Here is a 27991-nt window from a genome sequence, read left to right as displayed (position 1 = left end):
ACTGAGACTCTTTCATTCCTGACAGTGCACGGCCTTCTGCTTCTTTCCATTATGGCGTTATCTAATTTTGAATGAAATGCTGTTTCTTTTAGAACCACTTCCCCCCTGTAAGAGCTGGAGAGCGTGTTCTCTCTGTGCATCATTTGCAGCTCTTGTTTGAAATCTCAAAAGTGCATCAAAGATTTGTCTTCGTCCTTCAATGTGCTGAAAGAACAGAAGCCTTCCTGCTGAGTGCGTCTCCTCAGACTGATGTGGTGGAGAATCCCGTTTTCCTCCCTCCCTCCCTCATCGTGTCTGCTGCCTTCAGAGAGCGGCTTTAATGCTAATGCTGCTTCACTGGCAGTATATTAGCTCTCACCCCTTCGTCAATGATCTCTTCATTCGGTGCTCGGCGGTTTGATAACCACCCTCATCTCGCCAGCGAGGAAATTACAAGCAGCAGGACTGGAGCTGCTGGCTCACAGGGGAGACGACACAGCTCTGGTCTGAACTACAGAACGAGTTCCTGTAGAAATGGAACGAATTCGGTAATGATGCAGTGAAAAACTGATGCAGACTGAGTTACAGGAGGTCACAGGAGACGGAGGTTTCAGGGGATGACGGTGAGATTCAGGGCAGAAAGACCCGGCACAGCCTGCTGATTCTAGTCAAACCTGATTACGCTTCTCGTCACCGCAGCTCAGAAGACAGAGGAGAGGAGATCTTCCCAGCTCTGTCTTCTCTTGTACTTTCACTCACTCCGATCTGATCACACACCTCTGTAAACTGACGTGTCCTGCCTTCTTTTCTTAGTTTTATTTTAAGATGCAGGCAAAAACACAAATTCATATTTTCTGAATTTCATTGCTCTTTATTGGCGTGTTCTGGTAAAATAAAAAGTCTAAACGGGAGCGCTGTTCAAAGCCACACGTCTGATCAAATGGCTCTTTTTCTAAAATTGAGCTGAGATCGATGCAGAAAGAAACAGAGACAAGGGGGGAGAAGTCATTTTCTCCAACGGCTTGCGGAGACGGTGCTGTGCACGGAGGGCTTCTCCGCTCCTTCACATTCTGAAGTGCTGTGATCAAACATTCAGCTGCAGCTTTGATGATACGCCTGCTGGAAGCTGGAGTGTGTTTTCTGGATGAACGCTGCTCTGATGTTCCCAAAACTCTGTCCAGTCGTTGCTGCACCTTGAATATCAATGGTTTGTTTTTCCTATAGAACACTTCAGACTCACAACGAGACTGTTTCCTGACAAAATCACGACCAAACTGCAGCCTGTGACTGACCGCCTTCCTCCTCTGTGCTCTGCAGTCTCATGTCTGGCCTCGCCGCTCTGGACGCCAAGTGCTCCAGCCGCCTGGGCATCATGACCATCTCCTACTACCTGTGGACCACCTTCGTGGCGGTGGTGGTGGGCATCGTCATGGTGTACATCATCCACCCGGGCGGCGCCGCTCAGAAGGAGGACTCCGACGAGAGCAAGAAGCCCATGACCAGCTCGGCGGACGCCCTGCTGGACCTCATCCGGTAAGGAGACGCCCGGCGACGCTCAGAAAGCCCTTCGCAGCTTTCGCGCTGGAACCGGCGTTTTCTCCGCGTTGCTGTTGGAGATGATCAAAAACTGAAGCCACTCAGCGTTAGATTACAGTTATTCCCAGGATGAATTTAAGGGGATTATCAGACCAAGAATAAAACTGAAAGAGCTCGGTTTTTTCGACTTTTACTCCTCACCTATAATCACAAGCTTTCGACAACAATTTCAATTACAGTAATCTCCGCCAGGAGAGCGTTGCAGATGCTTGCTCTCAGCTCTGAGCGACTGAAAGCGGCAGAAGACGCCGCCGACTCGGCCCTGCGTGCAAAGCGCAGGCTGCAGCAGGCTGGGAGTCGGAGGTCGGAGGGCAGAGCCCGGGCCTGGTGTGCCAGTGGGTAACGGTGCTAATCTAATTAGTGCTGCTGAAGGATGCTGCCGTCGTGTTGGAGGTGAGCCTGGGTCAAGCCTGCAGTGAGAGCAGGCGTGTCAGTCGGTCACTGGACCGGAGTCAAACCGAGCTGCTGAGGTCTGGGAAACGTTTAGGAAGCTGATCCGTAAGAAAAAATAAGCATAAAACATTCCAGAAAAATCACAAACACTAAAAACTGCAGAGTCGACAAAAATCTTTTTAAATGTTAGATTTTTTTATCCTCATTCAGACATTTCTATGAAGAAATTAAATTAAAGTTCAGTTGGATTTTGAGAAGTAGATGAAATTCAGCTATGTGACGGTGAAGCTCTGTTGTTGTTCATGGTCTCGTTGTGCGTGTGTATGTGTGTGTGTGTGTGTGTGTGTGTGTGTGTGTGCTGCAGAGCACAGCTGTGCTTTGGATTTATCTCGCAAAGCTTCTTTGCAGCCTTCATCTATCATGCAGGCGTTCTCTGGCGGTCCGCTCACAAATGGGCCCGACCGTCTGCAGACGTGAGCGTGCACGATGCCCGCGTGCACGTCTCTCTGTGTGTGTGGCGGCAGTCAGTGAATGCATAAGTATGTATAATGGGCACTCTGTCATGTATGAATTTGTGCATACTTGGATTTATTAGGAGCCCCTAATAAAGGTCAGAGGTCATTAGCCGCTCTGCTCTGTCTTAGACACCCGGCCGGCTGCTGAGTGGCTCAGAGATCAAATCCCTGCAAACATTCACTTCTTTAAACCGAGTCGCACTCCGCCGCCCCGTATGCCTCCAGCGACACGCTGTCTAATGCACAGGCTGTAAAATACAATATGTCTTTTAATCTCTACATCTGGAACGTGCTGTTTGATTTGTCATTGTGGTTTGAGCTTTGTGTCGGCGGAGGATTTACAGACGGTGCTAATGCAGCGCTGACCTTGTTGACTGTCAGGCTCTGTTCTTTGTGCTACACGACAGCAGTGTTCATGTGCGATGGCGTCTCAGAGAAAGGAAATCCCCCTGAGAGAGCCTTCAATGACACATGGAATACTGAAAGCATGACTTTGTTTGAGTTTCTTTAAGTAGGGTTTGTCTGCCATTAAAATGTCTATATCAAATAATTCCCCTATAGATCAGAAGACGTTTTAAAGTAGTGCTGCAGTGTGGTAATGAGTGTCTGGCTGTGACTCGTGTTCTTTATTTGTTAGAGAATGGAGGCAATCAAACACATCAAATAATAAGACTGAAGTTTTGTGCAGGTACACTGATTTTAACCACAGAGGCAAGAAGGTTTCTGGTGGTTTGTGTCAAATTCTGAGGTATAAAGTGCGACTGTGTCTGTGTTACGGTGTTGTTTTCTGTATGAGTGGCCCTGTGTGCATCGTCTGCGAATCTCTCTGCTTCTGTCACATCTAGATTGCGCGTTGCTTCAAACTGATGTTATACGTCCCACTTGTTCCATTTATCTATTAAACTAAATGTTAACTGCCACTGGTCTGAGAGAGCATGTTTGTATTACAACTCTAAACTATACACTCATGTATTACACACATTAAGGTTAGTTTAAGTGATTTTTAACACAATGTAATATTAACCACTTGATAAAGTTGTTTCATGTTATTGGTTTTTAGTTCAGATCTACAAATTAAAGTGGTTTCATTAATACTACAGGCATGAAAGAATTTTTCTATCATATGATTAAAAACTAGGCATCTGACCCCCGTTGTCACACAATGATGCTCATTTCAAGAAGAGCTATCAGCTGAAATTGCTCCATCTTTGCAGATGAAATGCATTAAAACTAAGTGATTACATGATTGTAACACATGAGCTTCTATTCACCATAGTAAATATAGGTCTCAGCCTCTCATCTGCTAATTACTCCCAGTTCCTTTTATCCTTCATATCCTCTCTTTGGATGAACATGTGAGTTCGCTCTGGCCAGAGTGCTCTCCACATTTCACTGCAGGCAGGACGAGTGGACTTATTATTATTAGGGGTTTTCTTTCTGTTTGGGAGGCTTTCTCTGTGAAATATACAATTTCCTTCTCTCGAAGTATGCTGTTGTCTAAAGACTGTCTTTACAGAGGACACTAATGACGATCCTGGATTCAGTCGCCGTCTCTCATCAGCTGTGTGGACATCAATTACACAACGACCAAATACACATACATACAAAACCTCCACAAACCGATTTTGATTTTCATGAAGTGAAGAGTTGCAGATGCTATTTTGCAGATTGGTTTTGCAGGACATTTGTGCACATTGTGAATGTTGTGTGCATGCATGCGTGCGTGCGTGTGTGTGTGTGTGTGTGTGTGTGTGTGTGTGTGTGTGTGTGTGTGTTTACGTTACTCTGCGTTACCTGTATTATTCAATGAAGGACAAATGTGTCTCATTTCTCTTCTCCAGCAACATGTTTCCAGCCAACCTGGTTCAAGCTACTTTCCAGCAGGTAAGATAAAAACTATATTTAATCCAAAACCCACAGTGAAAACCAGTAAGATGGCAAATAGACAAGCATGTACAACAATTCTTCATGATGATGTGTTTTTTTTTGTGCACCTCTGCTGCCACCATTACGTCCTTTCTCTGATGTCCGCTCTGCTTCGGGTTCTAGTATCGGACCCAGAGAGTGGCTGAGCTCATCCCCAAACCGACGGTGGCCCAGCTGCTGGACGAGACCACCACCCGGAGGGTCTACATCTACGGCATCCAGGACGACAACGGCACCGACGTCCAGAACTTCTCCCTGGACCTCACCCCGCCTCCGGACGTCATCGTGAAGACGTCGCCCGGCACCAGCGAAGGCATGAACGTGCTGGGGATTGTGATCTTCTCTGCGACCATGGGTAGGTGGTCCTCCATCAACCCCGCACAGCAGGCCTGAGCGCCTGACAGGACGGAAATGAATTCATTGGTGATTTTATTCTCAATAATTAAGCTTTTGCATGAGTAACTGCAGGCGCACGGTTGATGATCAGCGTTTCCATTCAGGAATCATGCTGGGGAGAATGGGACCCAATGGAAGCGCCTTGGTCAACTTCTGTCAGAGCCTGAATGAGGCCGTTCTGAAGATTGTGGCCATTGTTATCTGGTGAGAGCATTTCATTCACAGCAAACTGCAACTACTTAGAAACACAAACTCATAATGGAAGATTTTTTTTAGGCATTCAAGGACTGCAGTCCTGGTCATCTGAGGATTCCTGATCACTGCCCTGATCAATAGCAGCCCCAGAGGTTTAGGAATTACAGCTTTACTCTCATTATTTTTGGATAAAAGTCTCAGCATCTCCTGGTTCTCGCAGTGACAGCTATAAAGATGTTGTCGTGTCAGATAATTGCTGAAAATGTGATCAGACAGAAAACATGGAAACTCCACCCTGAAAGGTTCTGCTGCACCTCCACCTGGTTCCAGTGACTGCTGAGCTTGTTAAGAGTGCGGCTGTGAGCACATCCGGGACCAATACCTTCTTTTTCTCGCCCTTTCAATGACCTGCAGGTATTTTCCCTTTGGCATTGTGTTCCTGGTTGCCGGAAAGATCTTGGAAATGGACGATCCGTCCGCTATGGGGAAGAAGCTGGGCTTCTATGCCATCACGGTGGTAATGGGCCTGGTGCTGCACGGATTGTTCATTCTGCCTGCCATGTACTTCTTCATCACCAAGAAGAGCCCCATCGTTTACATCAGAGGCATTCTTCAGGCCCTGCTCATCTCCTTGGCCACATCTTCAAGGTAAAAATGAACCTTGTGACATGGAAGAGTAATGATAATAGTTCATTTTGTTCATTGACATCCTTCAGCACACCATCTTGTTAAAATCTGGCTAAAAATAGGTGAAAAAAATATTAACAGCAATAAAAACATTCAGGCATTACCAGCAGAGCAACACTGAACTTGTACGTAGCTACATTTACTATCCAAACGCACAGCGGGGAATGTCATTGTTGTATCCAAGCCGAATGAGGAGTCTCATGAGCGTCTTGAAGGCACTTTGAATAAATGATTTACTACAGTAAAACTCAGAAAAGAGCCTATTCTAGCATGTTTTTTTGGGGGGAGAAAGTATTACAGAACTATCTAAATGGAAAATTTAATGTGAAAATAAACGCCGATAGCTCTGTGACCTGTTTCGCCCTGCTTTGACCTGCTTTACCTCGTTTTGGCGTCCCATCGGTCTGCAGCTCCGCCACTCTGCCTATCACCTTCAAGTGCCTCCTGGAGAACAACCACATCGACAGACGCATCATCCGCTTCGTCCTGCCGGTCGGCGCCACCATCAACATGGACGGCACGGCGCTGTACGAGGCCGTCGCCGCCATCTTCATCGCTCAAGTCAACAACTATGAGCTCGACTTTGGGCAGATTATCACCATCAGGTAACGCTGCTGGACACAGGTTCAGGCTCTTTGGTCAAATATAATGTGTGAGAAGAATAATATACCTGTCTACCTTATATAACCAGTGAAATACTGCAAAATGAGCGAAGTGCTCCAACACCTGATGATTCCAGTGGGTTGTAATTAACCTGCAGAGACTCATAGTAACATCTCTCATGAATCAGGAGGGTCGAAACAGTATTTTTGCTAATAATCCCTCCACAGATCTGACTCGGGGGGCTCAAGCTGAGCTTTTCAGCGTCACTTTGTTTGCTTCTGCTTTTAATACGGTTTGCATGAAATCTCTCTTCTCGTCCAACTCAAGAATTTGAGCAACAACGTTCTCAAAAAAACATCCCTTTTCATTTCCTTTAGAAATGAAGAGGTGACGAGAGTCAGGCCAGCAGGAGACCCTCACAGATTAACTGCTCTCTGCTGTTTTAACGCCACAGCCGCATCTCTGCTGTGCAGATGAATCAACATCCCTCAATCCTATTAGCTGCTTTGATGCTGCCGCATGAAAACAGAATCAGAATCTTCTGCATTTGCTCCCTCGGCTCGGCTCTGACGACGGAATCACAACATTTTCAGTTCCGTGGAACCCTGTGAGCCTCCGGGTCAGACGAGCCTTCAACATCGGGATGAGAAGGAGCTGGAGGGAGAACAGGTTTCTGTTTCATGTGACGTTTAAAGGAGCATGTTGAGCGCATCGAGGTGAACGCCTTCCTCCTCTTCCTCCTCAGATCTCCTCACTGTCAGGTTCAAGTAATTAGTCCGCAGTTGTTGGGATTATCATGAAGGGCGACTCACGTGTCTGGATCAGTGCGTTTCATGCTCCCATGATGCACTCCTCTTTGTGATGAGGGATTCTAGCGCTTCGGGTCTTTCACAGCACCTCATTCTCCATCATTCAGGCTTAAACTGTCCTAAAGGCATGCAGGCCAGTCGATGTAAGGCCTGGCGGACGTCCACTCTGTTCACACTGTAAATTGCCTCCGACTGAAGTGGTATAGAAAATCACAGACTTTTACCGAAGCACCCTCTGTTTCCCCACAACAAGCTTCTTCAAAGTCTATTTCCTCTCGATTGAAGATCTCACACTCCACATTTTTCTGTGACACAGAAGCCGACAGGGTGTGGTACACGGGATTTAAATGACCATCTGGTGTTTCTTCTTTCACTGTTTCCCTCAAATCAAGAAAAACACGTCAAAATGAAACCACAGCACCAAAATCCATCTGGGTCAAAGTGGCACGGGGCCACTGTGGCGCTATTTTAAGAGCAACATGTGAATTAATTCAACGTCACACATTGAGTTTAATTCTGAATTAATGAAAAATATTACGGGATTTGCTAGATACACATATATGTAAATGTCACACAGATTACGCCTCATATGAGCTTCTTAGTCTGATCTGATTTCTGCTAAATCAGTCTGGAAGCTCCGGAGGGGAAGACAGACAGACAGACAGACAGACAGACAGACAGACAGACAGACAGCTCCGTCCTCAGCGCCGCTGCCACCGCCGCTTTACAGCATTTGAGCTGTAAAGGTAGACCAGCCCCGCGTCCCCGGATGAGGGAACCGTCCCATCACCTCCTGTGATTTGATGACATGTCCCGATGTAATAACATTAAGACTGGACCGCTCTCCTCATGGCCGCAGACCGTGCACCATCCCCTCATAATCCCCTGGCGGTAAAACCCATATGACCTGTATTACTCATCTCCCTTGTCACGCCAGAATTATAATAATTTCCCGCTCTCGGCGGGCGCCCTGTTCCCGTGCCGTTTGGCTGCCGACCACCGAGCTGCTCCATCTGCATGATCACCCAGCTTCACCCTCCAAACGCCGCGGCGCCGGCCCGGCCCATGGAGGCGGAGGAACATCAGCTCAGTTATCGTGTTTGCTTCAAACAGTCCTGGGAAACTGTTCCAAGTACTGAGATACCGGCGAGAGAACGACACAAAACCCCGGAGGAGGCGGAGAGCAGAGGAGGACGACTGAGGAGGAAACGCAATATCAAAGGATGTGAAGCAACACTTTCTTCATTTCGATATAAATGTCAATCTGAACCTTCTGGTATCTGGAGAGCTCACTCGGGATAACTCCAGGAGACACACAAACACTCACACAGGGGTAATGAGGAGCGGTGTGTGAGCCTGAGGAGTTTGCTGTGGTTGCTGTGAGACAGCTGGAGTACCAGGGAAAAACCGGACGAGCACGGGCAGCAGGGGAAAGCTCCTTAGAGCGCGGCCTCAGCCCCAAGTTGAACTCTAATCTATAGGATTTAAAACGGTAGTACGACCTTTTGGCAGGAGGTCATGGGCAGGCTGTCAGGGACACTCAGCAGAACGCCACCATTACATCATTTAAAAACCATTCTAATGCGAGCATTGACCAGAAGACCGGGTCGTTAAACTGGAAATCTAAAACAAAGATATTCACACCTCAGAGGTTGAATCTCCTGACTGATCACTCAGACAGAGAATCCTGTTGGAGTATTTGGGAGCCATGTTTTCTCGCCGCTCGCCCGGACCCTGACGACTCCTCCGTGTGCCTCCCGTACTGAAACATGTTCTCTGCTCCTTCCCCCGCCAGCATCACCGCCACGGCCGCCAGCATCGGCGCGGCCGGGATCCCGCAGGCCGGACTGGTTACCATGGTGATCGTCCTGACCTCCGTGGGCCTGCCCACCGACGACATCACGCTCATCATCGCCGTCGACTGGGCTCTGTGAGGAAACCTTGCATTTCCCTACATTTATCAAATGCTCCTGCCAACTGCTGACATTTTGCCATTTAAGGAAAATTATTTTGACATTTCGCAGACTTCCTGTCACTCAGCAGCTTCCTACACATTGCACACAGTAAATCTATCGCAGACAGCCGGCGGCTCGCCGCAGGCCTCCTGTGCGGCGATAATGAGTGAAGCATTTATCTGCCCCGTGTGCCGTTAGCGACTTTCCACTCTGTCGCCCAGGGATCGATTCAGGACCATGGTCAACGTGATGGGAGACGCCTTGGCCACAGGCATCATGGCTCACATCTGCAGAAAGGACTTTGTCAAAGAAGGAGAACAGGTGAGAGAACTCAAGGCTCCGTCACTAAATCACATTGCTGCAGTTCATCTTTTCCCTCTCTGACCTTTATTTGACCCGAGTGTTTATCTTCATTTGAAGTGAGAAAGCGGCGTACAAAGGGAAGTCAGCTGAAAAGGTCAAGGTTCCTCATTCAAGTGAGCTTTCCAGCTCTGTGTTTTATTTCCCAGGGCTCCAAAACATGAAACTCAAGAGAATGAAACATCTTCTCTGCATATATCAGACGGATCGCTCATCACGTTTTCACACACTGCAAATCGTTCCACATTCGTCCATGAGCTTAAACTCCCAGTACTGATGAAGGCAACTCCACGGTTTCTCAGACATAATGCCGAGAATTGTTGGTTGATCTCACAGGTTTGTGAGAATAGAAACAAGCACAAGCTTAGCGAGCGACACTTTCGATGTAAGCTCTGTAAACTCTTTAAACTGTGATGTTAAACAGTCAGCAGTGGTTTTAAGTTTTAAAGGGGATTTACTGTGTGAACCGGTGGAAGGCTGCTGCTCCCGATGGGGTCCGGGGAGGGCTACTGAGGGCTGTGCAGACCAGCTAGAGAGAGTTTTACATCCATCTGTAGCCTCTGGCTGGCTGCCTGGGCGGCCTGAACGACTCCAGACCTGTGGCTTTACTTCCACCGGGATGAAGCTTTGAGAGACTGGTTCTGGTTCTGGTTCTGGTTCTGACGCACATCAGATCTTTACTGCCTCCCAGTCTGGATCAGTACCAGAGCCACACAGAGCCAGCAGATCCACAGGTGAAGCCAGGGAGGACCTCCACCTTCAGATTCACCAGGTCCTTCTACCCCAGTGTAATCAGAGTACTGAACACAGTACTGTCAAACTGTCCAATGTTAACGGAAATATTTCTCCACTGTACAATACATATATTTCTCTGTGCAATATACATGTACATACATTGTTCTCCTATCGCTGCTACCAGGCTCTCTGCTCTACATCGGCACATCTGTAGTTTTTATATTACCACGCCCCCTTGTATTTTTTGCTGCTCTGTGTGTATATATTATTTATTGCTATTCTTATTTCTTTATTTTCTATTCGCACCAAAGAGTCTTCTTTAAATTTCGTCATACATGTACGATGGCAATAAACACATTCTATTCTATTCTATTCTATTCCATTACTGCAGTACCGAAAGTCAAAGTCTCGTTCTTCTGCTCCTCAGGTGCCTCTGATCTGTGAAACTAAACCCATGATCAGCATCCAGCAGATGATGACCTATCAGAACCAGAAAAACGGCGGCTACCAGCCGCCGCCGCCCGGCAGCAAGCAGGACCACCTGTCCCCGGACGTGGCCCGCCTCATCCAGCTGGAGGAGGGGATCCGGCCAATAGAGAAGAAGAAGCACGGCCACGCCTCCTCTCACCACAAGAGAGAGCACAGGGACAAAGACCACTGCTCCATCGACATGAACGGCCTGGAGACTAACGTATAAAGCCGAACGCTTCGCCCAGACTTGACTGGAACGTTGCCGGCTGAGGTCAAACAGCCGGAACAAGAGGCCGAGGCGACTCCGCTCAGAAAACGTTCTCCCTCCAGGGAGGAGAGTCGTCCAGGAACCTACGAGGAAAAGATCAAATGACAATTTTTTTTTCTACACAACATAAATGATGACCCACACTTTGATCGTGTATGTTTGTGTCTGTAAATATTTATCTGAGATGTATTGTTCGGTACCAACGTGGGCAGTTTGCTGCTCCGAATGACTTTTTGAAATGGGAAATCATCCTGCGTGAGTTTTCCTTCATACGAGACATAACGAGGACATCTGTCCTCCACGGACTACAGAAAGAAATATATCTACGTTTATGCATTATAATCTGGTCTGTTTTCAGCATATTGGGTTAATTTATTCTTTTTTTTTTTTTTTGTATATTTTTTTCTTACGACAACTTAAGACAAAACGTTACTGTACGAAACATTTCTCCATCAGACTCACTGATTCACACAAAGAAACTAAAAAGCAGAGGATGAACCTTCTAGTTAACATTTAGGAGATGACTCTTTCTGAAAAGCTGGGACGGCAGACTGTTGTCTTCAAGCACCTTTCCTCTGCCTTGCTGTCCCGAGCCTGAGCGGGTCGTCCGCGGCGCCGAACGACGAAGACTGAGCGATTGTGGAGATCTCAGTGAGAGACAAAGGAGTGTTTGTCCCCGTGCGGAAGTCCCGCTGAGCTGTCTGTGCACCCCACTGGATTCCCTCTTTGCCTTAAACAACCAAAGGAGACGCATGTGGGAGCGGCGCGTGGAGCAGCACCAGTCAAACGGTCGCAGGTGAACTCTGTCCATATGTGTGTGATTCACGCTGTACATGTATGTATTTCAAACGTTGAAGAAGAAAAGTGTAGATGTCATTATCATACCAGTATGTTCCGAGAGCTGCCATTCTGTACATGTTTAAAGAAAGATTTCACTGTAGTCCCAAATTTATTATATGAAAATGTAACAACTCTGTAAAACGGAAAAAAAAAAGAAATGGAAAATATATCAAAATATAGGAATCTAATACTCTTTGACATATTTGTTGGTACTTTTTGATTTAATTTGAGCTATGGAGCTTTAAATGCCGTCTTTTTACCAGATATCAAAACCTGACTTGAGCACATGCAGGGACAAGCTTTCTCCAGCGAAGCGGCCTTCTGAGTGTGTTCAGCACACTGGAGCCGAGGTGTGTGTGTGTGTGTGTGAGTGATGCTCCTCTTCGGTGTGGAACACAGGATTGCCTTTTCCTTACCTCTCGTTGCATCAAACAGTGGCATCATCCACAAAGCACTGCGGTCACATCAGGTTTGAAAGAGCCGAGCGTAAACAGGTCTGCGACCCGAAAGTCCTTGAGCGCCAGCCGTTCTCCACAAAGCCTCGGAGAGCAGCAGGCCCAACGAGCTCCAACAAGAAATCCAAAACCTTTGAAATGGAAATTTTCCCTGTGACTTATATTAACCATGAAAACATCTCAGCGCTCGTCCCATTTGTTGGTTTGTCCTCGTTGGTCATGTGGAGCTGGGGGATCCAGCCGACGATTTAACGCCAAGAACACTAAATGTTCAAAAATCCACAAAAACAAGTTAAAAAGTCCATTCTATTCATTTATTCGTTCCGTTTTAAATCAGTAACAATGCTGTGAAGCACGTTACATGTTTTAAAACTGCTAAAAATGAAAGTCAGCTCAAATTCAACCAAACGAGAAATTAGGACGGATCCAGTCCAACCTGGCAACACTGCACGTCAACATTCATGCTGAAGTTGTGAAATGATTTTTTTTTTTTTTTTTTTTTATTTAAGTCGATTGCAAGAGTTTTGCTCTCTCAGCAGCTTGAAACGCACTGCGCATGGTGTACAGTGTTCCTACATGAGCACACGTACACAGGCTGAATGTTATATAAAGTAGACTGTACACACTGATTTCCACTAACAAAAAAAACACACATTACATCAAAGTGAAGGTTGCTGGCCCTCCCAGTAGGTTTACGCAGGGGTTTTTTTTTTTTTTTGTTTTTTTATAGACGACATTTCTATTGTTGCTCCACTGGAGGAAAAGGTTCAACCTTGAAACCTCAGAAACATTGATAAAGCCTTGGAGTACAAATGACTCTATTATGAGTTTTATAAGGACTCACCACTGGAGCCATTATGAAGCTGGAAACGAACGCAGCTGCACTCATCCCCGTATGGAGGCGTGCATTTCAGCATTTCATTCAGAAAAGAAAAAAAAAAAAAAACACAATCTCCTGCCAAGAGAGGTCACGACCTCCGGGTTGAGAAATGTTGAGAGATGAAGCTGAAGAGTAAAGCCGGAAATGGCAGAGCTGGAGGAGGAGAAGCAGAGGACCATGGGATATTTTCCCAGGACGCTTTAAGGGAGGTCTGGGTGGAGGCCGACATTCCAGAGTGGACGACTGATGTCCTGAAACCGTCCCGTTGTTGAAGAGCATAACGTACCCGCGTTGCCGTAGTAACGGGTTCCTCTGGACGTAATCTCGGAGTTTCCTCTCGATATTGCAGATCTATAAGATGGAGCTTAGCACCGGTTAAGCTCTGCACCATTTGTCCGATTCGCGTCTCCCTTCAGTAATCTTGAGGGTTTTGTGGCTGCAGCTTTACTTGTTCCGCTGCGACTAGCAACCCGTTACATAAACGGTCGACACACTGAATTCACGCGTTTATCAGCGGCGGGTCGGGAGGAGGCTTTTAGCAGCGGGATCTGATCTTCAGACGGACACAATTCAAAACATGCATCAGGAACCGGTAGTCTGTCAATAGTTGCAGACTTATCGTATATAAAGTGGAGGCAGATGTTTAAAATAAACAGCCTTTAACCAGCTTATTACCTGTGGAGCTCAACACTGCTGATTTTAATGTCTCTGACTGAGCTTCTGAGGCGAACTCCAGAATGAAAACCTCCAGAACCGTCACTTGCCTTGTTATGGTGTATCTCCTAAAGGCCTGTTAGATCACGGCAGCAGAGTCAGCCCTGCAGCTTGCACAGATGCAGACTATTATATCATTTGGCCAGCCGGCCGCCTGGCAGAGAAGCAGGGTGGAGGGGGGGGGCTAATGTAACTTGGCCGGATACGAGCAATTATGAACGCAGACGGGGAGGCCAGCAGGGCCAGCTCAAAAATTAATGGACAAATGGAAGGGAAATGTGCAAGAGAGGGAATAACAGGACACAAAGGCAAGGTCAACCACACCGGTCTCTTCGTTTGATCTAATCAGCCGTGAAGCTCGACAGACAGGTGGACACGACAAAAACACAACGCAAGAGAAACTCCACACAGGATCATTTGTTTATATTTTATCTTCAAAAATTAGACAGTTATCATTTACAGAGTCAGCTGATGGAAAATTTCATATCAAAACGACCTCGGAAATCAACGGCTTCTAGGCTCAGGTCAGAGGGCGGTCAGAGGCACATTTAGTTTCAGGACTACGAGGTTAAAGCGAAATCGAGCAGCGTGCACATTTCAAGTCTGCGCCGTTCATCTGGACACAAAGAAACAGCTTCCACACAGAACCGAGGCTGGAACATCTGGACTGTCGCAGAGAGTTGAGACAACTGGATCATTTTTCCACAGGAGGAATCAGGTTTCACTAAAACTTTACCCTTTAAGCTGAATTAAGGCGAGTCTGGTGCCGAGGCCTCACAGCTTGGCCTTGCCTGGCGCCACCTGCAGGTTCTGCAGCTTCATGGCCATGCCCATGTTCCCGGCGATCTTCAGCTTCCCTTTGAAGAACGCCTGAGTTCCAGGAGGAGAGAGAACAGCGTGAGAACTGGAGCGGAACACGAGCTTCCCGTTTAGCTCCGTTTAGTTCATTGGAAACGTCTCTTCTGTGTCGCTGCTGCTGCCCCAACATTCAACTGAGTGGAAAGGCTAGACTGCTTCTGGACTCCCTCAGCCCAGGGTGTTCAACCTGCGGCTCTTCAGTCCCTCTGCAGCGGCTCCACCAAGCTTTCACAACATGAAACGTGAATGAACATTAAACTGATTTTTAAATCATTATATGATTTGTCACTCTAAGTTCAAAAGGGATTCAATAAAGGTTCAAGCAAAATTAAGAAAAACATCTAAAACGATGGTGTGGAGTTTGTCTATCACACACGTTGTTCTTCCTACTGGATTTGGTGAACCTGCTTCAGATATTAACCATTTGGTGAAACAAACAGTGGAGAAACCATAAAACCAACCGTTTGCGGATTCAGCTTCCCGCTCATCAAATCCGGGAGATCTTCATCACTCATCGATATGGTGCAGTCTGCCTTCTTCCCTGAAATAAACACGCACAGCGCATTTAATGCAACTCAAATGAAAATCCACACTCTCAGGAAACAACTTGGTCTTTGCTCAAATTGAAAAAAAGAAAATAAAAAACCTCCTGAATGCATTACTGCAATGCTGTTAACAGCACTGGATGTGGCATTTTAATAAAAGACAATCCAGGCATGTGGCCTTTTGAGCTGCTGGCTTTTTTCACTGAAGCAACAATTCAGAACTGTTGGTGACTCACGCTTTTTGTTATTGATTGAAAAATGTCAGTTTCTGTTCTCCGGCTTTCAAAGAGAAACAGCCAGTAGTGCGACAACAAAAACCTTCCCTCCATTTTTAAACGGACACGTTTCCTGCCTCAGGTGGAGATCGAAGCTGCCACCATTTCCAAATCCATACCTCTGGGTTACTCCGAGGTTTTAATGTTAGCTGGGGGTTTTTTTTGTGTTCTTTTCACATCCAATCCATGGTTATTTATAAAGCACCTTAAAGGAACCAGAGGAAGACAAAGTGCTGTACAGTAAACAACAAAAACCTTAAAGAGTAGAAAGAATACATGAAAGAAGAAACTCGCACATTAATATTTAGCATCTTACATGGCGTTGAAAACCAAGAAGCAAAGCTCTAGTTTAATAAGAGCCGGTAATTCTTCAAAAGTTTCAGGATAGTTTCAGGAGACAAGATGGCGGCTAAAAGAACGCCGCCAAAAACCCTTTAAGAGCAAAAACCTTTAAACCTGGGTTGGAAAACGTCAAGAACTTTCTTCAAGAAGTTCTTTAGTTGGCAAAGAACCGTCTTCTTGAAGAGTTTTAATTAAAAATCCCGTTAAAGAGAAGTTTCGAAACTGGAGATTTAGCTAATTTAGAGCAAAGTAGGTTTCTTGTACTTGTTGTGGAATTCTTGGTGAATCAGAGCCAAAGATGACGAGTCAAGGTGTTGACGCTGCACAAGGAGGATTTGTTGAGGATTGCAGAGGAAGCACACACAAATCAGCTGATTGAGAGCAAGGCTGTTGCTCCGGGGAGAATCCAACCCGACTCTGGCAGGACTTCCGGCCACGCCAGGTCATATAGCGAGACCTCACCAGACTAGCAGACGCTGTTTCCAAGTGACCAGACAAAACAGAGCGGCCTTCACACTGTGTTCCTGAGAACTTTGAAAACAAAGCGTTATTCCACATACCGTTTTGTTTTTGTTTTTAAAATCAGATGTTGTTCGAAATAAATTACAGGGACCAAAATGTCCACAATGTTCAGGACATTGAGCCCAAACGGCAGTAATGTCTTTAACTTGTGGAGGGACAGTCTGACCTGACCTACAGCTTTTTTTTTTTTTTTAAAGAATGGTTTCCTGGTGAGTCTCATCCGCCGAGGGAAACATCAGCAGGATCGTACATTAAAGCAAACTGCTTCAGTAACACTGGAACACACCAAGCCGGCCATAATTAACTCGCATTAACTGAATTACGGCTGAAGCCACTGCTCCAAAACCTTCCATGTTCTCCCATCCACAGGCAGCCGCGCTGCAAAGCCTCCGTCTGAAGGCAGAAAATCAGATTTCCTGTTGCACAAGTCGTTCAGCCTTGATCTCACGACTTGAATTGTTGGGTTAAAAACCCAAAAATAACATTGCGACGGATTTAATGGAACAACTTGTACAAGAGGACATGGCAGGAATTTTTCTGATCATATTCACTCCATTTGGAGTCGCAGCGCTGATCGCAGAAATAATGGCTTGGATGCGGTGAGCGTCGCAGGGAAGCAGCTCTAATGGAAGCAGGTGGCTATTTGTGTCGCAACATGCTTTTAAAGGCTGGATGGAAGTCTTTCACCTTGAGCACTGCTGCCTGGTCGGAGCCATCATGCCGTTCAGGAAGGGACCGAGTGACTGTTCAGCTTTTCCCGGAGTTTAGTTTCACTTCCTCATTCAATCTATGGTTTGAATCCCGAGTGCAGCAGCAGCAGCAGCAGCAATATTAATTCTTAAATTCAACTCTGTCCTGAAGAAAAATTAACTTCAGGTGAGGCTGAACGACTAAATAATAGCTGCAGCTATTTAATACAAAGCTCAGCGGTCTTTAAAATGACTTCACCCCCAGTCCGAGAGGCTGAACTGCAGCAAACAGAGGCGATGAAGCACCGCGAGTGTTTACACAGCCCAGAAACTCATAAACCCAGTTTCTGCAGCTAATTCTGTCCACAGCTGACGTCGTCCACACTGAACGCTCACTGAGAATTCATGGTGTGATCGCAACAGGGCCCAGCAGCTCAAAAATGTTTTAATTGAACCGTTGGCATCAAAGATTCTTTTTTTTCTTTTCTGTGTAAGACTTGAGGAGGATTTTCGACAACCTGCAGGTGGAACGATGCAGAGATCTGCAGCTGTTCAGATCGTCTGAACACCTTTAAAGGTGTTTTTCAGCCCGAGCATTAAAACAAGAAGCTCTGAGACTCACGCCGCTCATTCAGTCATTAAGATACTAAAGTTAACAATACATCGGGCTGAAGGAACGGAGCAGAATGAAGGATGGAGCTCGGGGTTATTTTTATCACGATCGCAGAACGGGGCAAAAAAAAAGTGACCAATAATTCAACCTTAACAGTGGAGTGAAAAACAAACCCGGGTCGTTGCTCACAGAACCGCTGCCATTCTTCACGTCGACAGTCCAAGTGGCCTCCATCCCTCCCGGCCCGTCCTTCACCTTGAAGGCAAACACTCCTCCCACCTTCCTGACCAGGCTCTCGCCGTCCTGCACAGCAGAGGAAATAAAAAATGTAAATAAATCCACACAAATATCTATATTTTAACCATGAAATGAATCCCTTCTGCAGCACACCTGAAATATTGACCGTTTGGCATGTGTGCACTGTTTCAGTGAGCAAATCAATCACTGAGCTCCAGCTGAAATTAATCCTAAGTGTTCTGGGTCAATCAAAATGAATCAATTCTTTTAGACAGCCGTGGCAGAACACAGACATTACTGCAGTGATAAAGCACAGATGAAGAACTGGAGGTTCTTCATCACATTTTAAATGAAAATACTGGAAATACACAACACACAAAGTCCCCATAAAAAATAGATGACATGTACTTTAGAACAGAGGCCAGAACCTCTGCTTTCACCGTGTAAAACTTCCAATAGAATTAATTTAATATGCAACGTTAAAGCTGCCGCTGTGGGATTTACTTCAGTATTTCAGTTATTTTAGTACCTTTGGATGAGAACATACTGTGTGCCGTATAGTATTTTGATTAGAATTTTCGGGAGCATTTCAGAATCTTTTAACAAGATTATTTATCAGTATTTGACATTTCACAATTGCTGTGATCAGTGTCAGTAAGGCTCTCTTTAAAAACAGAAAATAAACTCATTCAACGTTTTCTAAGGTAAGAAAGTCAAGATAAACAAATATAAGCATGTTTTACATTAAAACACATAATACACACACAGAGAGATGTGTTTCAGCCGTTTTACCTTCTCCAGAAGTTTCTCAATCTCCTTGAACACAGGAAAAGCTTTAAACCCTTCCACAGCGCCGGCTGAGGTCAGTGCTGCAGCTGGACGAGACCTGTGTGAAACACACACACACACACACACACACACACACACACACACACACACACAGAAGAAATCAAAATGAGTGACATGAAAAGCTGCTGTTGGAGGAATTGGGCAATAAATGAAATATGGGAAAGTTCAGTAAATATATCCTCTTTCTTCCTCTATCACTTATAAAATACAGAGAAATCATCTCTATCAGTTCCACAGGATACATTTCCCAAAATCTGGAGAAATCTGAATGTTTTGGGGGTTTTTTTTAGACTTCATCAGTATCCATACACAACCTCCTGTCACAAAAAAAATTTATTTGATTCATATTTTACTATTTCTTCTTGTGCCACTTACTCAGACATTGACTCTGACATTAAAAGCAAACTATAGGTCAAATGTTTGAGTATTTATGAAGGAGTAGCGCTGGATCAGCAGATTACTTCTGCTTGCTCCTTCTCAGACAGTAAATATACATTTATCATAGGGCTGGGCGATATGGCAAAAAAAATGATCACAATTTTTTTTTCATATCATTCAATCTCGATTAAAATCACGATATGCTATATTGTTTTTAAACCAGTTTTAAAGCATCTGCACTGAAAACTAGAACTATAGAATAGTTTAACATTTTATTAACAAACCAAGCAAATAGAAATGCAAATTAAATAATATAAACATAGAAAAATATAAGAACAATCTCCCTTAACAGTGCAGTAAATGGGGAAAAAAAATCTAGCACCAAGACAATTAAATCCTGCGATGCACCGTTTTTTCAGTAAAAGAGGAGAACTGAACGATCGTTAGTTAAAGTGTGACAGTTTACAGCCCTGAGGATTTTTGTTGCTATAAAAGATTAAAAAAACTAAAGAAACCGCCTGGGGATAATGAAGGTGCTTTAGAATGTAAACATTATTTTCAAGTTATGATGCTAAATATGCTGCTGCCATCATTAATGCTTGCATCAAATGTACAAAATTTAAATAATCTAGATTGGACAGATTAGATTTAAAATGTAACGGTGCAAAACTACAATAATATAAAAAAAATAGACAAAATTAATCATTTTTCTCCTCTTACAATGTTGCTCGTATGGTGCAGTGGCCTGAAAAGACAGCACTGGCTACGTTTACGTGCAGTCAATATTCGTGTTAAGATAAATATTCTGGTTTCTGAAACATTTGGAATAACTCCAGAGAGATCCTCATTCAGACCACAGCCACAGGCGACGCCATGACTGCAATTGCCCTTCATGCCACTAGGTGGGCTGTTTGCATGTTCAACCTTATTTTACACAGACACCACAGAAGAAGACCAGCGCTGCAGCCTGCAGGCTCTCTCTGCATGTTGTTGTTAGCGGCAAGAAGTGGTGATATGTTCAATGATGCGATGCACCGTCATTTTCAGTAAAAGAGAACTGAACGATCGTTAGTTAAACTGTATCACAAGTAGTTCCTGGACTCAAAAGACCAGATTCTTTGCGGATCGGTGTGTTAGCAGCGGTGAGCTAGCAGCGGTGCGGGTGGAGCAGCCTGTCCTGTCAGCAGCAGCCTCATCTTCAGAGGATAACGCCAATACATGGCTGACTTCATCTGCTTCGCTGCTCCACGTTCAGCTCCATCTCTGTTTACTTCTCAGACAACTTGCAGGCGGAAGTTGAGCAGGAAAAAGTCGACTGTGTCACGCACATTTCTGCCATGTCTGATCGAGTAAATGTGCTCACAGCTGATCACCGTGATCGACTGGAAATTAATCACGATCACCAATCACGATCATATAATCGCCCAGGCCTAATTTATCATCATTATCATACAGCATTGGTTTAAAAGTGATAAACAGCGGCACTGTTTGGCCTAAGGCTCTCCTGAGAAGATAAGAACACTTTGGCACACAATAAATGACGAGACGATAACAGTTATACTTTTATGGATATTTCACTACCAGTCAGGACAATGTTTCAGCTGCGAAACTGCTGATCTGCAAACAGAGCTATAGCCTTAATGACTGACCGACTGCTGAGAATAAGACGTTAATCAATGATGACAGCGATGGCTACAACTGCAGGTACGTCTGATTTTCACATATAAACCTCCTGTACTCCCCCAGGAGTGAGTCTGGTGCTCGAACCTGGTCTCCAGCGGGAAGCCCTTCCTGTACAGCGTGACGACCACGGCGCCGCCGAGGCCGATGTTGTGCTGCAGGGCCAGCCGGGCCCCCGGGACCTGCCTCTTCCCGGCCTCGCCGCGGAGCTGCCAGCACAGCTCGGCACACTGGGCCAGACCTGAGGGGGCGAGAACCGGTCCGTCAGTCTAGAGCTGGACCGGAGTGGAACCGCCGAAAGCTCAGCGCTCAGAGTCACTCTCACATGTGGACTGAAACTAACAACCCTGAAAGGAAGCACCACTTTCTCATATAAATCATAATGTATTTCTCGTGGCTTGAACGTAGAAGCGGCCTTGGCCTGTCGTCTCCCTCTGAGCAGGTAGGAAGGCTTCAGAACAAACAATCAAAGTCATTTAGATCGTCTTCCAGGGCCTCTCATCTCAGAATTGTTTGATCAATTAACACAAAAATGATCACATCCTACAACAAAATCCACCCAGTTTCCTGCTGCGCGGCGAAATAAGTCAACAACGCAGGTTCAAGCAGAAAGTGAGATTCTGCAGAAAGAGATTATATCCAGCAGCTGTTTATTGAATAAAAATAGAGAATAATGTGAGGAAAAGCCTCTCCAGAGCACATCTCCAGTCCAGGCAGCAGAGGTCAAGCCGAATATCCTCCGAAGCAGAGGGGTGACAATTTGACACCTAATCTTGACAAGTTGTGCTGTAATCTGGGCGGCGGCGGCTCCGGCGCCAGCATTATGGCTCAGCACTGCACTCCATCTGCTTAATGAGCTTTTCCATTTCTTCATTATCCCAATAAGCTGAAGGTCTTAAGGACGGAGACACGCAGAGACGCCACGCATCTTTGACAGCACGGCACTAATCTTCACCCCTGACGACGCGTGTGTGTGTGTGTGTGTCATGTTAAACTTATAATTACAGTAAAGGACCCTCTCACAGTAACTCCATTCATCCTGTGAAGAATCGGAAGAGAAGAGCCTCGTGTCTCCGTGTTGCTTTAATGGCTGATACTGAGGTAATTAATAAAACTCGCAGGGAACCTCACCGCCATGGAGCAGCTACAGCTCCTGGGAGGAAGGCGGGGCGGAGGTCCCCTGCACGGGTCGGCCAATTAGCCGCCAATATATGCGCTCGCAGTGTTTCTGGGGGAAGAGGTCAGAGCTTTACGGCCAGATTAGGAGCAACACCATGGATCAGACGGAGCTCAGCTTACCGAGGCTTTTACATGCTGAGGGAGCGACCTGGGAGGCTGCTGACTGGAGGGGAGGCGTGTGTGTGTGTGTGTGTGTGTGTGTGTGTGGAGGTACATCATGGGATGAGTTCAACTCACCCACAGAGAACAGAAGCCAGAGGGAAGTGTTCAGGGAAGAAAAGATTACTCATTTTAATAAACATATTAGTCACTAATTTACATAACAAGATACGACAAACTCCACACCCTGTGTGTGTGTGTGTGTGTGTGTGTGTTTCAGCCTCCGCCGACCCGACTCTTTGGCTATTAGGTGGAACAAACATGAGGAGCCGATACAGATTTGGCCGCTCCGCCGTTCGCTTCATCTTGTCCCTCAACGGTTTAAAATCGCGGGGAGATTACAGGGGAGGCTCGCCAACCCGGCCTCTCTCATGCAGCTTAGGACGGCTTCACTGGAGGCCAGCACCGCTGAGCCACACACGCCACCTTGTGGCCTTTCTGTAAATGGTTAAACCGGAGTGAAACGGTGTCCAAAGTCTGAACGCCGACCTGTCGATTTGATTCAGTTGCGCTGATTTAACATGTTGGACAGGAGGACATACCTGTGGCTCCCAGAGGATGTCCCTTTGAGATCAGACCACCGCTCGGGTTCACCACATATTTCCCACCGTACGTGTTGTCCCCTCGGTCAATGAACTCTCCGGCCTTCCCTGAAAAAAACAAAAACAAAAAACCAGCTGAGAGTGAACCTGACTGTGCATCATTAAAGTCACCGGCCTGTCAGTGTCGATACGCTCTTCTCATTCAAGATTCAACCCTCCAAAAGCTCATTAATCATTCATACATAAATATAGTTCAGGTGAAGAAGCAGAAGCTGAGAGGTAAAGAAGAGACGCACGGTGAATTGATTCTCACTCCACCGGCGAGCCGCCGCCTTACCCTCTGGACACAGGCCCAGGGCTTCGTACGTGATGAGCTCGTTGGCCGAGAAGCAGTCGTGCAGCTCGACCACGTCCACGTCGTTCGGAGTCAGACCCGCAGCCTCAAAGCATCTCTTAGCGGCGGTGCGAGACATGTCGTATCCCACCTGCCGAACAAAACGCCTCCGTTCAGGCGGGTCGAAACGCCGGGCGGCGTCACTTCGAGTGAGAAACGTTCACGTCTAGAGATACGTTACCACTTTAATGCAGCTGTTTTCGTCAAATGTGGAGGAGAGGTCAGTGACCATCTCCTGGGCCACGATCTCCACCGCCTGGCTCTCGAGACCGTGTTTCTTCACAAAGGCCTCGCTGGCCAAAATGGCCGCTCCGGCGCCGTCTGATGTGGGGCTGAGGCAGAAGACTCGTTTCATTCGACACTCGCTCAATCGATCATTCATTCATTCATTCAACGACGACACACATCGTCTCACCAGCACTGCAGGAGCGTGAGATACTCAAACACCTTCCTGGATTTCATCACCTGCTCCAAACTGTACTCATCCTGGAACTGGGAGTACCTGCAGGAACACACACATACACACACACACACACACTTACACCAAAGATCATGAATCAAACACGGACCAATACTCTGTGAGGCCGGCTGCGTCGTACGGATTATTGGTGGAATGTTTGTGGTTTTTCCAGGCGATTTTAGCAAAGTGCTCTGGTTTGGTTCCTAGAAGAAAAGAGGAAATATTGAAATGATTACAGAACTTCAGCTACAGGAGGAGGATTGAAGGCGTTTTCTCTCTGCAGCCCGCCGTACCGTATTTCTCCATGTGCTCCCTGCCGGCGTTGCCGAACATCTGCGGCGTCACCGGAACCGGCTGCATCTCGTAGCGGTTGAGCATCACCTCCAGGTGCTTGTCCATGGGGCTGGTCCGGTCCGCATACTGAAAGAAACCGCTTCATTCATTCACACCAACGCTGCAGTTTCTGAATTGTGGAGAACTGATTTCTCACAAACAAAAGAGAACATTCAGGTAACCATGCTGACTCCGGATATCAGTGCAGGAAGAAACGGGAGCCGACTCAACAGACTGGTCGTTTATTTTATATAGTAAAGACTGAAACAACCTTATTAATGTCTATATTTTCATTTTAAACAACATTTCAATTTTTATTATTCCTCAATATTCTTATTTTCATTTGTTTTGTGCAGTCTGGACTGACCGATCTCCATGTGGGATGACTAAACTTTTATCTTATCTTATCTAAACATTAGCTGTGTGTCTGGATTAAAGTCTTTTTTTAATCATTCGCTCACACTGTGTCCAAAAGAGCAACAGCCGACAGCACGGCCTCTCTAACTGCAAGACTGCACCAGCGCCGGACCGATGGGAGCAGAGGCCACCGAGGCACACCGGCATGAAGAACTAAGGTCTGGCAATAACATCCAGCAAAAGCTTCCAAATGCAGACTGGGTCAGAGGGAGGAAACACAAGGAAAGGCTGCCCCCTGCAGGCGAACTACGACCACTCACACATGTGCAACATAAAATTACACAGCTCAGCTGATCGCCTGTGCTGACAATAAATCGACTATATAAAGGAACTTAAATGACGTTTAAAATGTGAAATGCTACTTCACTTCAGAAACATTCTTTAAAGCAAACTAAAAACAGCAGAAATATTTCTACCTTGGAAGTCAAGGAGCCTCTTTCCATCTTCTCAAAGCCGAGAGCAAGGACACAGTCAGCCAGGCCTGAAAAAGCAGCAAGAATTTTTTTTTTAATATCCAGCAGATGAGGAAAGCAAAGAATCAGAAATTACCTGATTTCATTATTACTAAACTAAATCTCTGTAAAATCACCTCCTTTGACCAGCTGGCGCGCCATGTAGAGCGCCGTGGAGCCCGTGGAGCAGTTGTTGTTGACGTTTATGATGGGAATGCCGGTCAGACCCAGGCCGTGATAAATGGCCCGCTGTCCGCATGTGGAGTCCCCTGACAAAGAAAGCTCCAGGATTATTCCGCGTGAAACGTATGTCAACTGAGCGGATGAGCAAAGCTTTTTCTTCTTTACTTTTCTTTCACAGTTTAAGATGTACAGCACCATTCTTCAGCACATACAGTTATCTTTCAGTCTCACCATAAACATATCCAACACAAGCATGTTCAATGCTCGTGTATGGGATTCCTGCGTCTCGCAGAGCCTTTTCACCTGTTACAGAACGCAGAAGAAGAGGAGTGAAAAAAATGTTGCATAACAACACAGAGATATCCACGAGCGGCTGAATGATCGGCTGGTTATCGGTGAAGACACACACACCTGCTTCCTTGGCCATCTCAGGGTAGTCAGAATTGCTGCCAGCTCCAGGCTTTTCAAACTGCAGCAAAAGAAAATCGTCACAACAAGCTTCTTTCAGTGGGTTAGGTGTAAACTCTCAGAAATAAAACTTTTTGCATTAGTTTCTTCCTAATTTCATGAAGCTAATGCCGAGTTTCTCAGGTCCAGGAGCATGGGTTCAGCTTCCTCTTTGTTAGTCTAACATCGTTCGTTCCTTTGTTTCCTTAAAGGTGCTGTTGGCAGGATTTTGCTAGTCAATGCTAATTTTTCTGTGTTTTCTTTGGATTAAATGTTAGAGTATCCATTGATAATCCTTTAGGAGTGTAGCATAACTGCACTACCGCGAGGGCACAGCGTTTCCATCTGTCTCTGTTCTGAGCTGAAAAGGAATCTCGACAGCTCCAGGTATCTTTGACCAATCAGAAGAGCCCATGAGGCTCTAACTGTGATTGGTCGAGGGGCGTTGGTCACGTTCTTATGGGAGAGGCTCAACTTGCGTAAGGGCGTGATGTCAGAGAAAACAGGACAGGATTGGACGTGCTGGGTTTCAAATCGCCATCTTAGATGGGTCAAATCGCCATCTTGCTTAGGTAAACCTAAGCAAGATGGCGGAGATGCCGAATCCTGCAGCACCTTTAATGTAATAAAACACAAAGCCGTGGGCAAAATTCAAAAAAGCCTTTCTCGGGCTTGTTCATCCATGGATGGAAGAAAATACAAACTGTGTGCACATAGTGAAGGAGGAAATACCCAAAAGAGGCCAGGACGAAATAAAGACTCACAACAACAACAACAACAACAACAACAACAACAACAACAACAACAACACAGAGCTACATAGTTGAGCGAAATACACCAAAAATCTGTAATTTAAAAAAAAAAAAAAAAATTATTTTTAAGTTAGGCTGGTCCTGGTTCCTGGTTCTTCCACTAAGCAGAACACGCCTGGGGATTTGGGTTGCTCTATTTGAGAATATCTGCACAGGCAGTGCATGCAAAAGCCCTAACCTGCACAAATCTGTTGATAGAGCAAGCAGCGTCCAATTCCCCATCTCTGTCCACTTGCCAAAGTGTCTTTGAGCAAGACACTGAACCACAAACTGGCAGACTGAGCACCTTGCAGGGCAAACAGCTCCATTGGTGCGTTCAGGTTAAATCCATCAGCACGAACCGACAGTGCAAACCACTGGTACACCATGCCGCCTGTCTCAGGGCCATGTATGTAATAAACCACAATGCCTCACTTGTGCTGTGGCACAACTTCACACCAAACATCAGAGTTAATTGTCCAACCAACAGGACAAAAGGTGTAATATTATAAAGGTGTCTTTAGTAGGTTAACAATCAGACTTTTATAAGTTTGTTTTCCTCTTCAGATTGAACATGTAGAGCTGGATCCAGGACCTTTGGCCCAGTTCTGCTTATCATGAACTCTGGACTCACTGCAGCCGCAACGGGAATGGAAAACAGAGCAAAAGGCAGGAAAACGGCTCAAAAATCAGCTGGTTTAGCTGATCAACCATCCAACCCATGAACAAACAAGCGTTTCCCTACAGCAACACTTTCATTTGTTTTGTAGTTATTACTCTCCTCTCAGCTGTGGCGCACTATTCGGGGTTGGAAAGGTGCAAACAGTCTGTGACAGCATTTACTGTTTACTGCAAAATTTCAATTCATAAAATGGAAAAGCTTCTTTGTTTAGTTAGTAGCAGGCTGATCGCACTAAACTGTGAAGTTAGCCTCGTCTCGGGGCGCTGGGCTGCTTGTGTAACTTCCCCGGCCTTGACAGCAAAACAGACGATAAATAACGCGGTGCTGTTACCTTCGTCATGCCCACGCCGATGACAAACACCCTGTTCGCGCCGCGGGGAGCCATGGTGTTTCCTGAGGAGCAGTTTGCAGATAGACCAGGGAGGACGGAGACGCCGCGGGGAATCTGGGGGATCTGACTGACAGCCGCGGATATTTACCCGGACTCAGCCGCTCTTCTTCTCTCAGCCGCGAGCAGTCGAAGCGCCACAGCGCCGCCTGGCGAGCAGGAGGGCGCTGCTGTGGCGAACTTCATGTTTCTTCTTTCTTCTTTTTTTTTTCTGTTTTCATATAGATGATTAAAATCTATTTGAGGTGTAGAGACTAACAGAGTCCCAGCAGTGTTCCTGCCCCAACATCACTGACATCCACCTGCAGTCTGAACAGTCATTCAATAAAGGCACAGCAGTCAGTGCCAGACCTGACGAGCTTTGCTTTCCTTTGTTAGGGGGTCTCAACAAGAGAAATAGTCCTACAAAAGCCGAATTAGTACCAAGGGTGGGACCAAGTATGTTCTGTGCCTGCTGTAGACTGGGGGCATAACACATCCATAAACCAATACCTGTTCACTGAACTATCAAGATATTTTTTTCTTTCGTCTCTGGCAGATGGCGGCTTTGATGGATACCCAATTTACCCAATTAAAAGCTAAATTTAATTTACCCTCAAGGGATTTCTATAGATATTTAGACTCAAAACAGATTAGAAGCAAATTAACATAGAAAAACATTTAACCATAGTGTAATGTCACTTTGGATGGTATTGTTTGAAAATGAAAATAAGGTTCTTCAGGACTCCATTCAAGTCTTTTTTATCTAAGTAATAAAAGTTGGAGAAACTGTGGAGTGGTGGGTGACCAGACTCGTATT

The 27991-nt window shown here is 45.9% G+C and overlaps 2 protein-coding genes across 3 annotated transcripts in view; one reads left to right on the top strand and one right to left on the bottom strand.

Annotated features, from left to right (window-relative positions):
• slc1a7a (solute carrier family 1 member 7a) overlaps positions 1–10895 on the top strand; it is a 26053-nt gene extending 15158 nt beyond the window's left edge. The window contains exons 3-11 of the mRNA XM_030114710.1: positions 1297–1512; positions 4325–4367; positions 4533–4764; positions 4910–5009; positions 5415–5648; positions 6098–6292; positions 8895–9029; positions 9276–9375; positions 10577–10895. Coding sequence (XP_029970570.1) covers positions 1297–1512; positions 4325–4367; positions 4533–4764; positions 4910–5009; positions 5415–5648; positions 6098–6292; positions 8895–9029; positions 9276–9375; positions 10577–10846 — 1525 coding nt within the window. The 3' untranslated portion in view covers positions 10847–10895. The remainder of the gene's footprint in view (positions 1–1296; positions 1513–4324; positions 4368–4532; positions 4765–4909; positions 5010–5414; positions 5649–6097; positions 6293–8894; positions 9030–9275; positions 9376–10576) is intronic.
• Positions 10896–14190: 3295 nt separating this feature from the next.
• Positions 14191–27287, bottom strand: scp2a (sterol carrier protein 2a). 2 transcript variants are annotated; one of them, XM_030115703.1, is made up of 16 exons: positions 27136–27287; positions 25296–25353; positions 25116–25187; positions 24839–24970; positions 24666–24730; positions 23793–23919; positions 23639–23702; positions 23455–23541; positions 23221–23371; positions 22978–23130; positions 22646–22748; positions 20853–21006; positions 18651–18744; positions 17795–17924; positions 15097–15176; positions 14191–14647 (listed from the first exon to the last, which is right to left on the bottom strand). In XM_030115703.1, the coding sequence occupies exons 1-16, from the start codon at positions 27187–27189 to the stop codon at positions 14552–14554; spliced, it is 1620 nt and encodes a 539-aa protein (XP_029971563.1). In that variant the 5' UTR covers positions 27190–27287; the 3' UTR covers positions 14191–14551. The 2 variants fall into 2 exon arrangements, with proteins under 2 accessions (XP_029971563.1, XP_029971562.1); XM_030115702.1 differs by having other exon boundaries at positions 22646–22753; positions 22983–23130.
• Between the last annotated feature and the right edge of the window lie 704 nt (positions 27288–27991).

Source organism: Salarias fasciatus, chromosome 18, assembly GCF_902148845.1.
Source record: "Salarias fasciatus chromosome 18, fSalaFa1.1, whole genome shotgun sequence".
In the NCBI taxonomy this organism is placed as follows: Eukaryota; Metazoa; Chordata; class Actinopteri; order Blenniiformes; family Blenniidae; genus Salarias; species Salarias fasciatus.
Note: the sequence above shows the minus strand (reverse complement) of the source record. Positions and strands in the feature narration are given on the sequence as shown.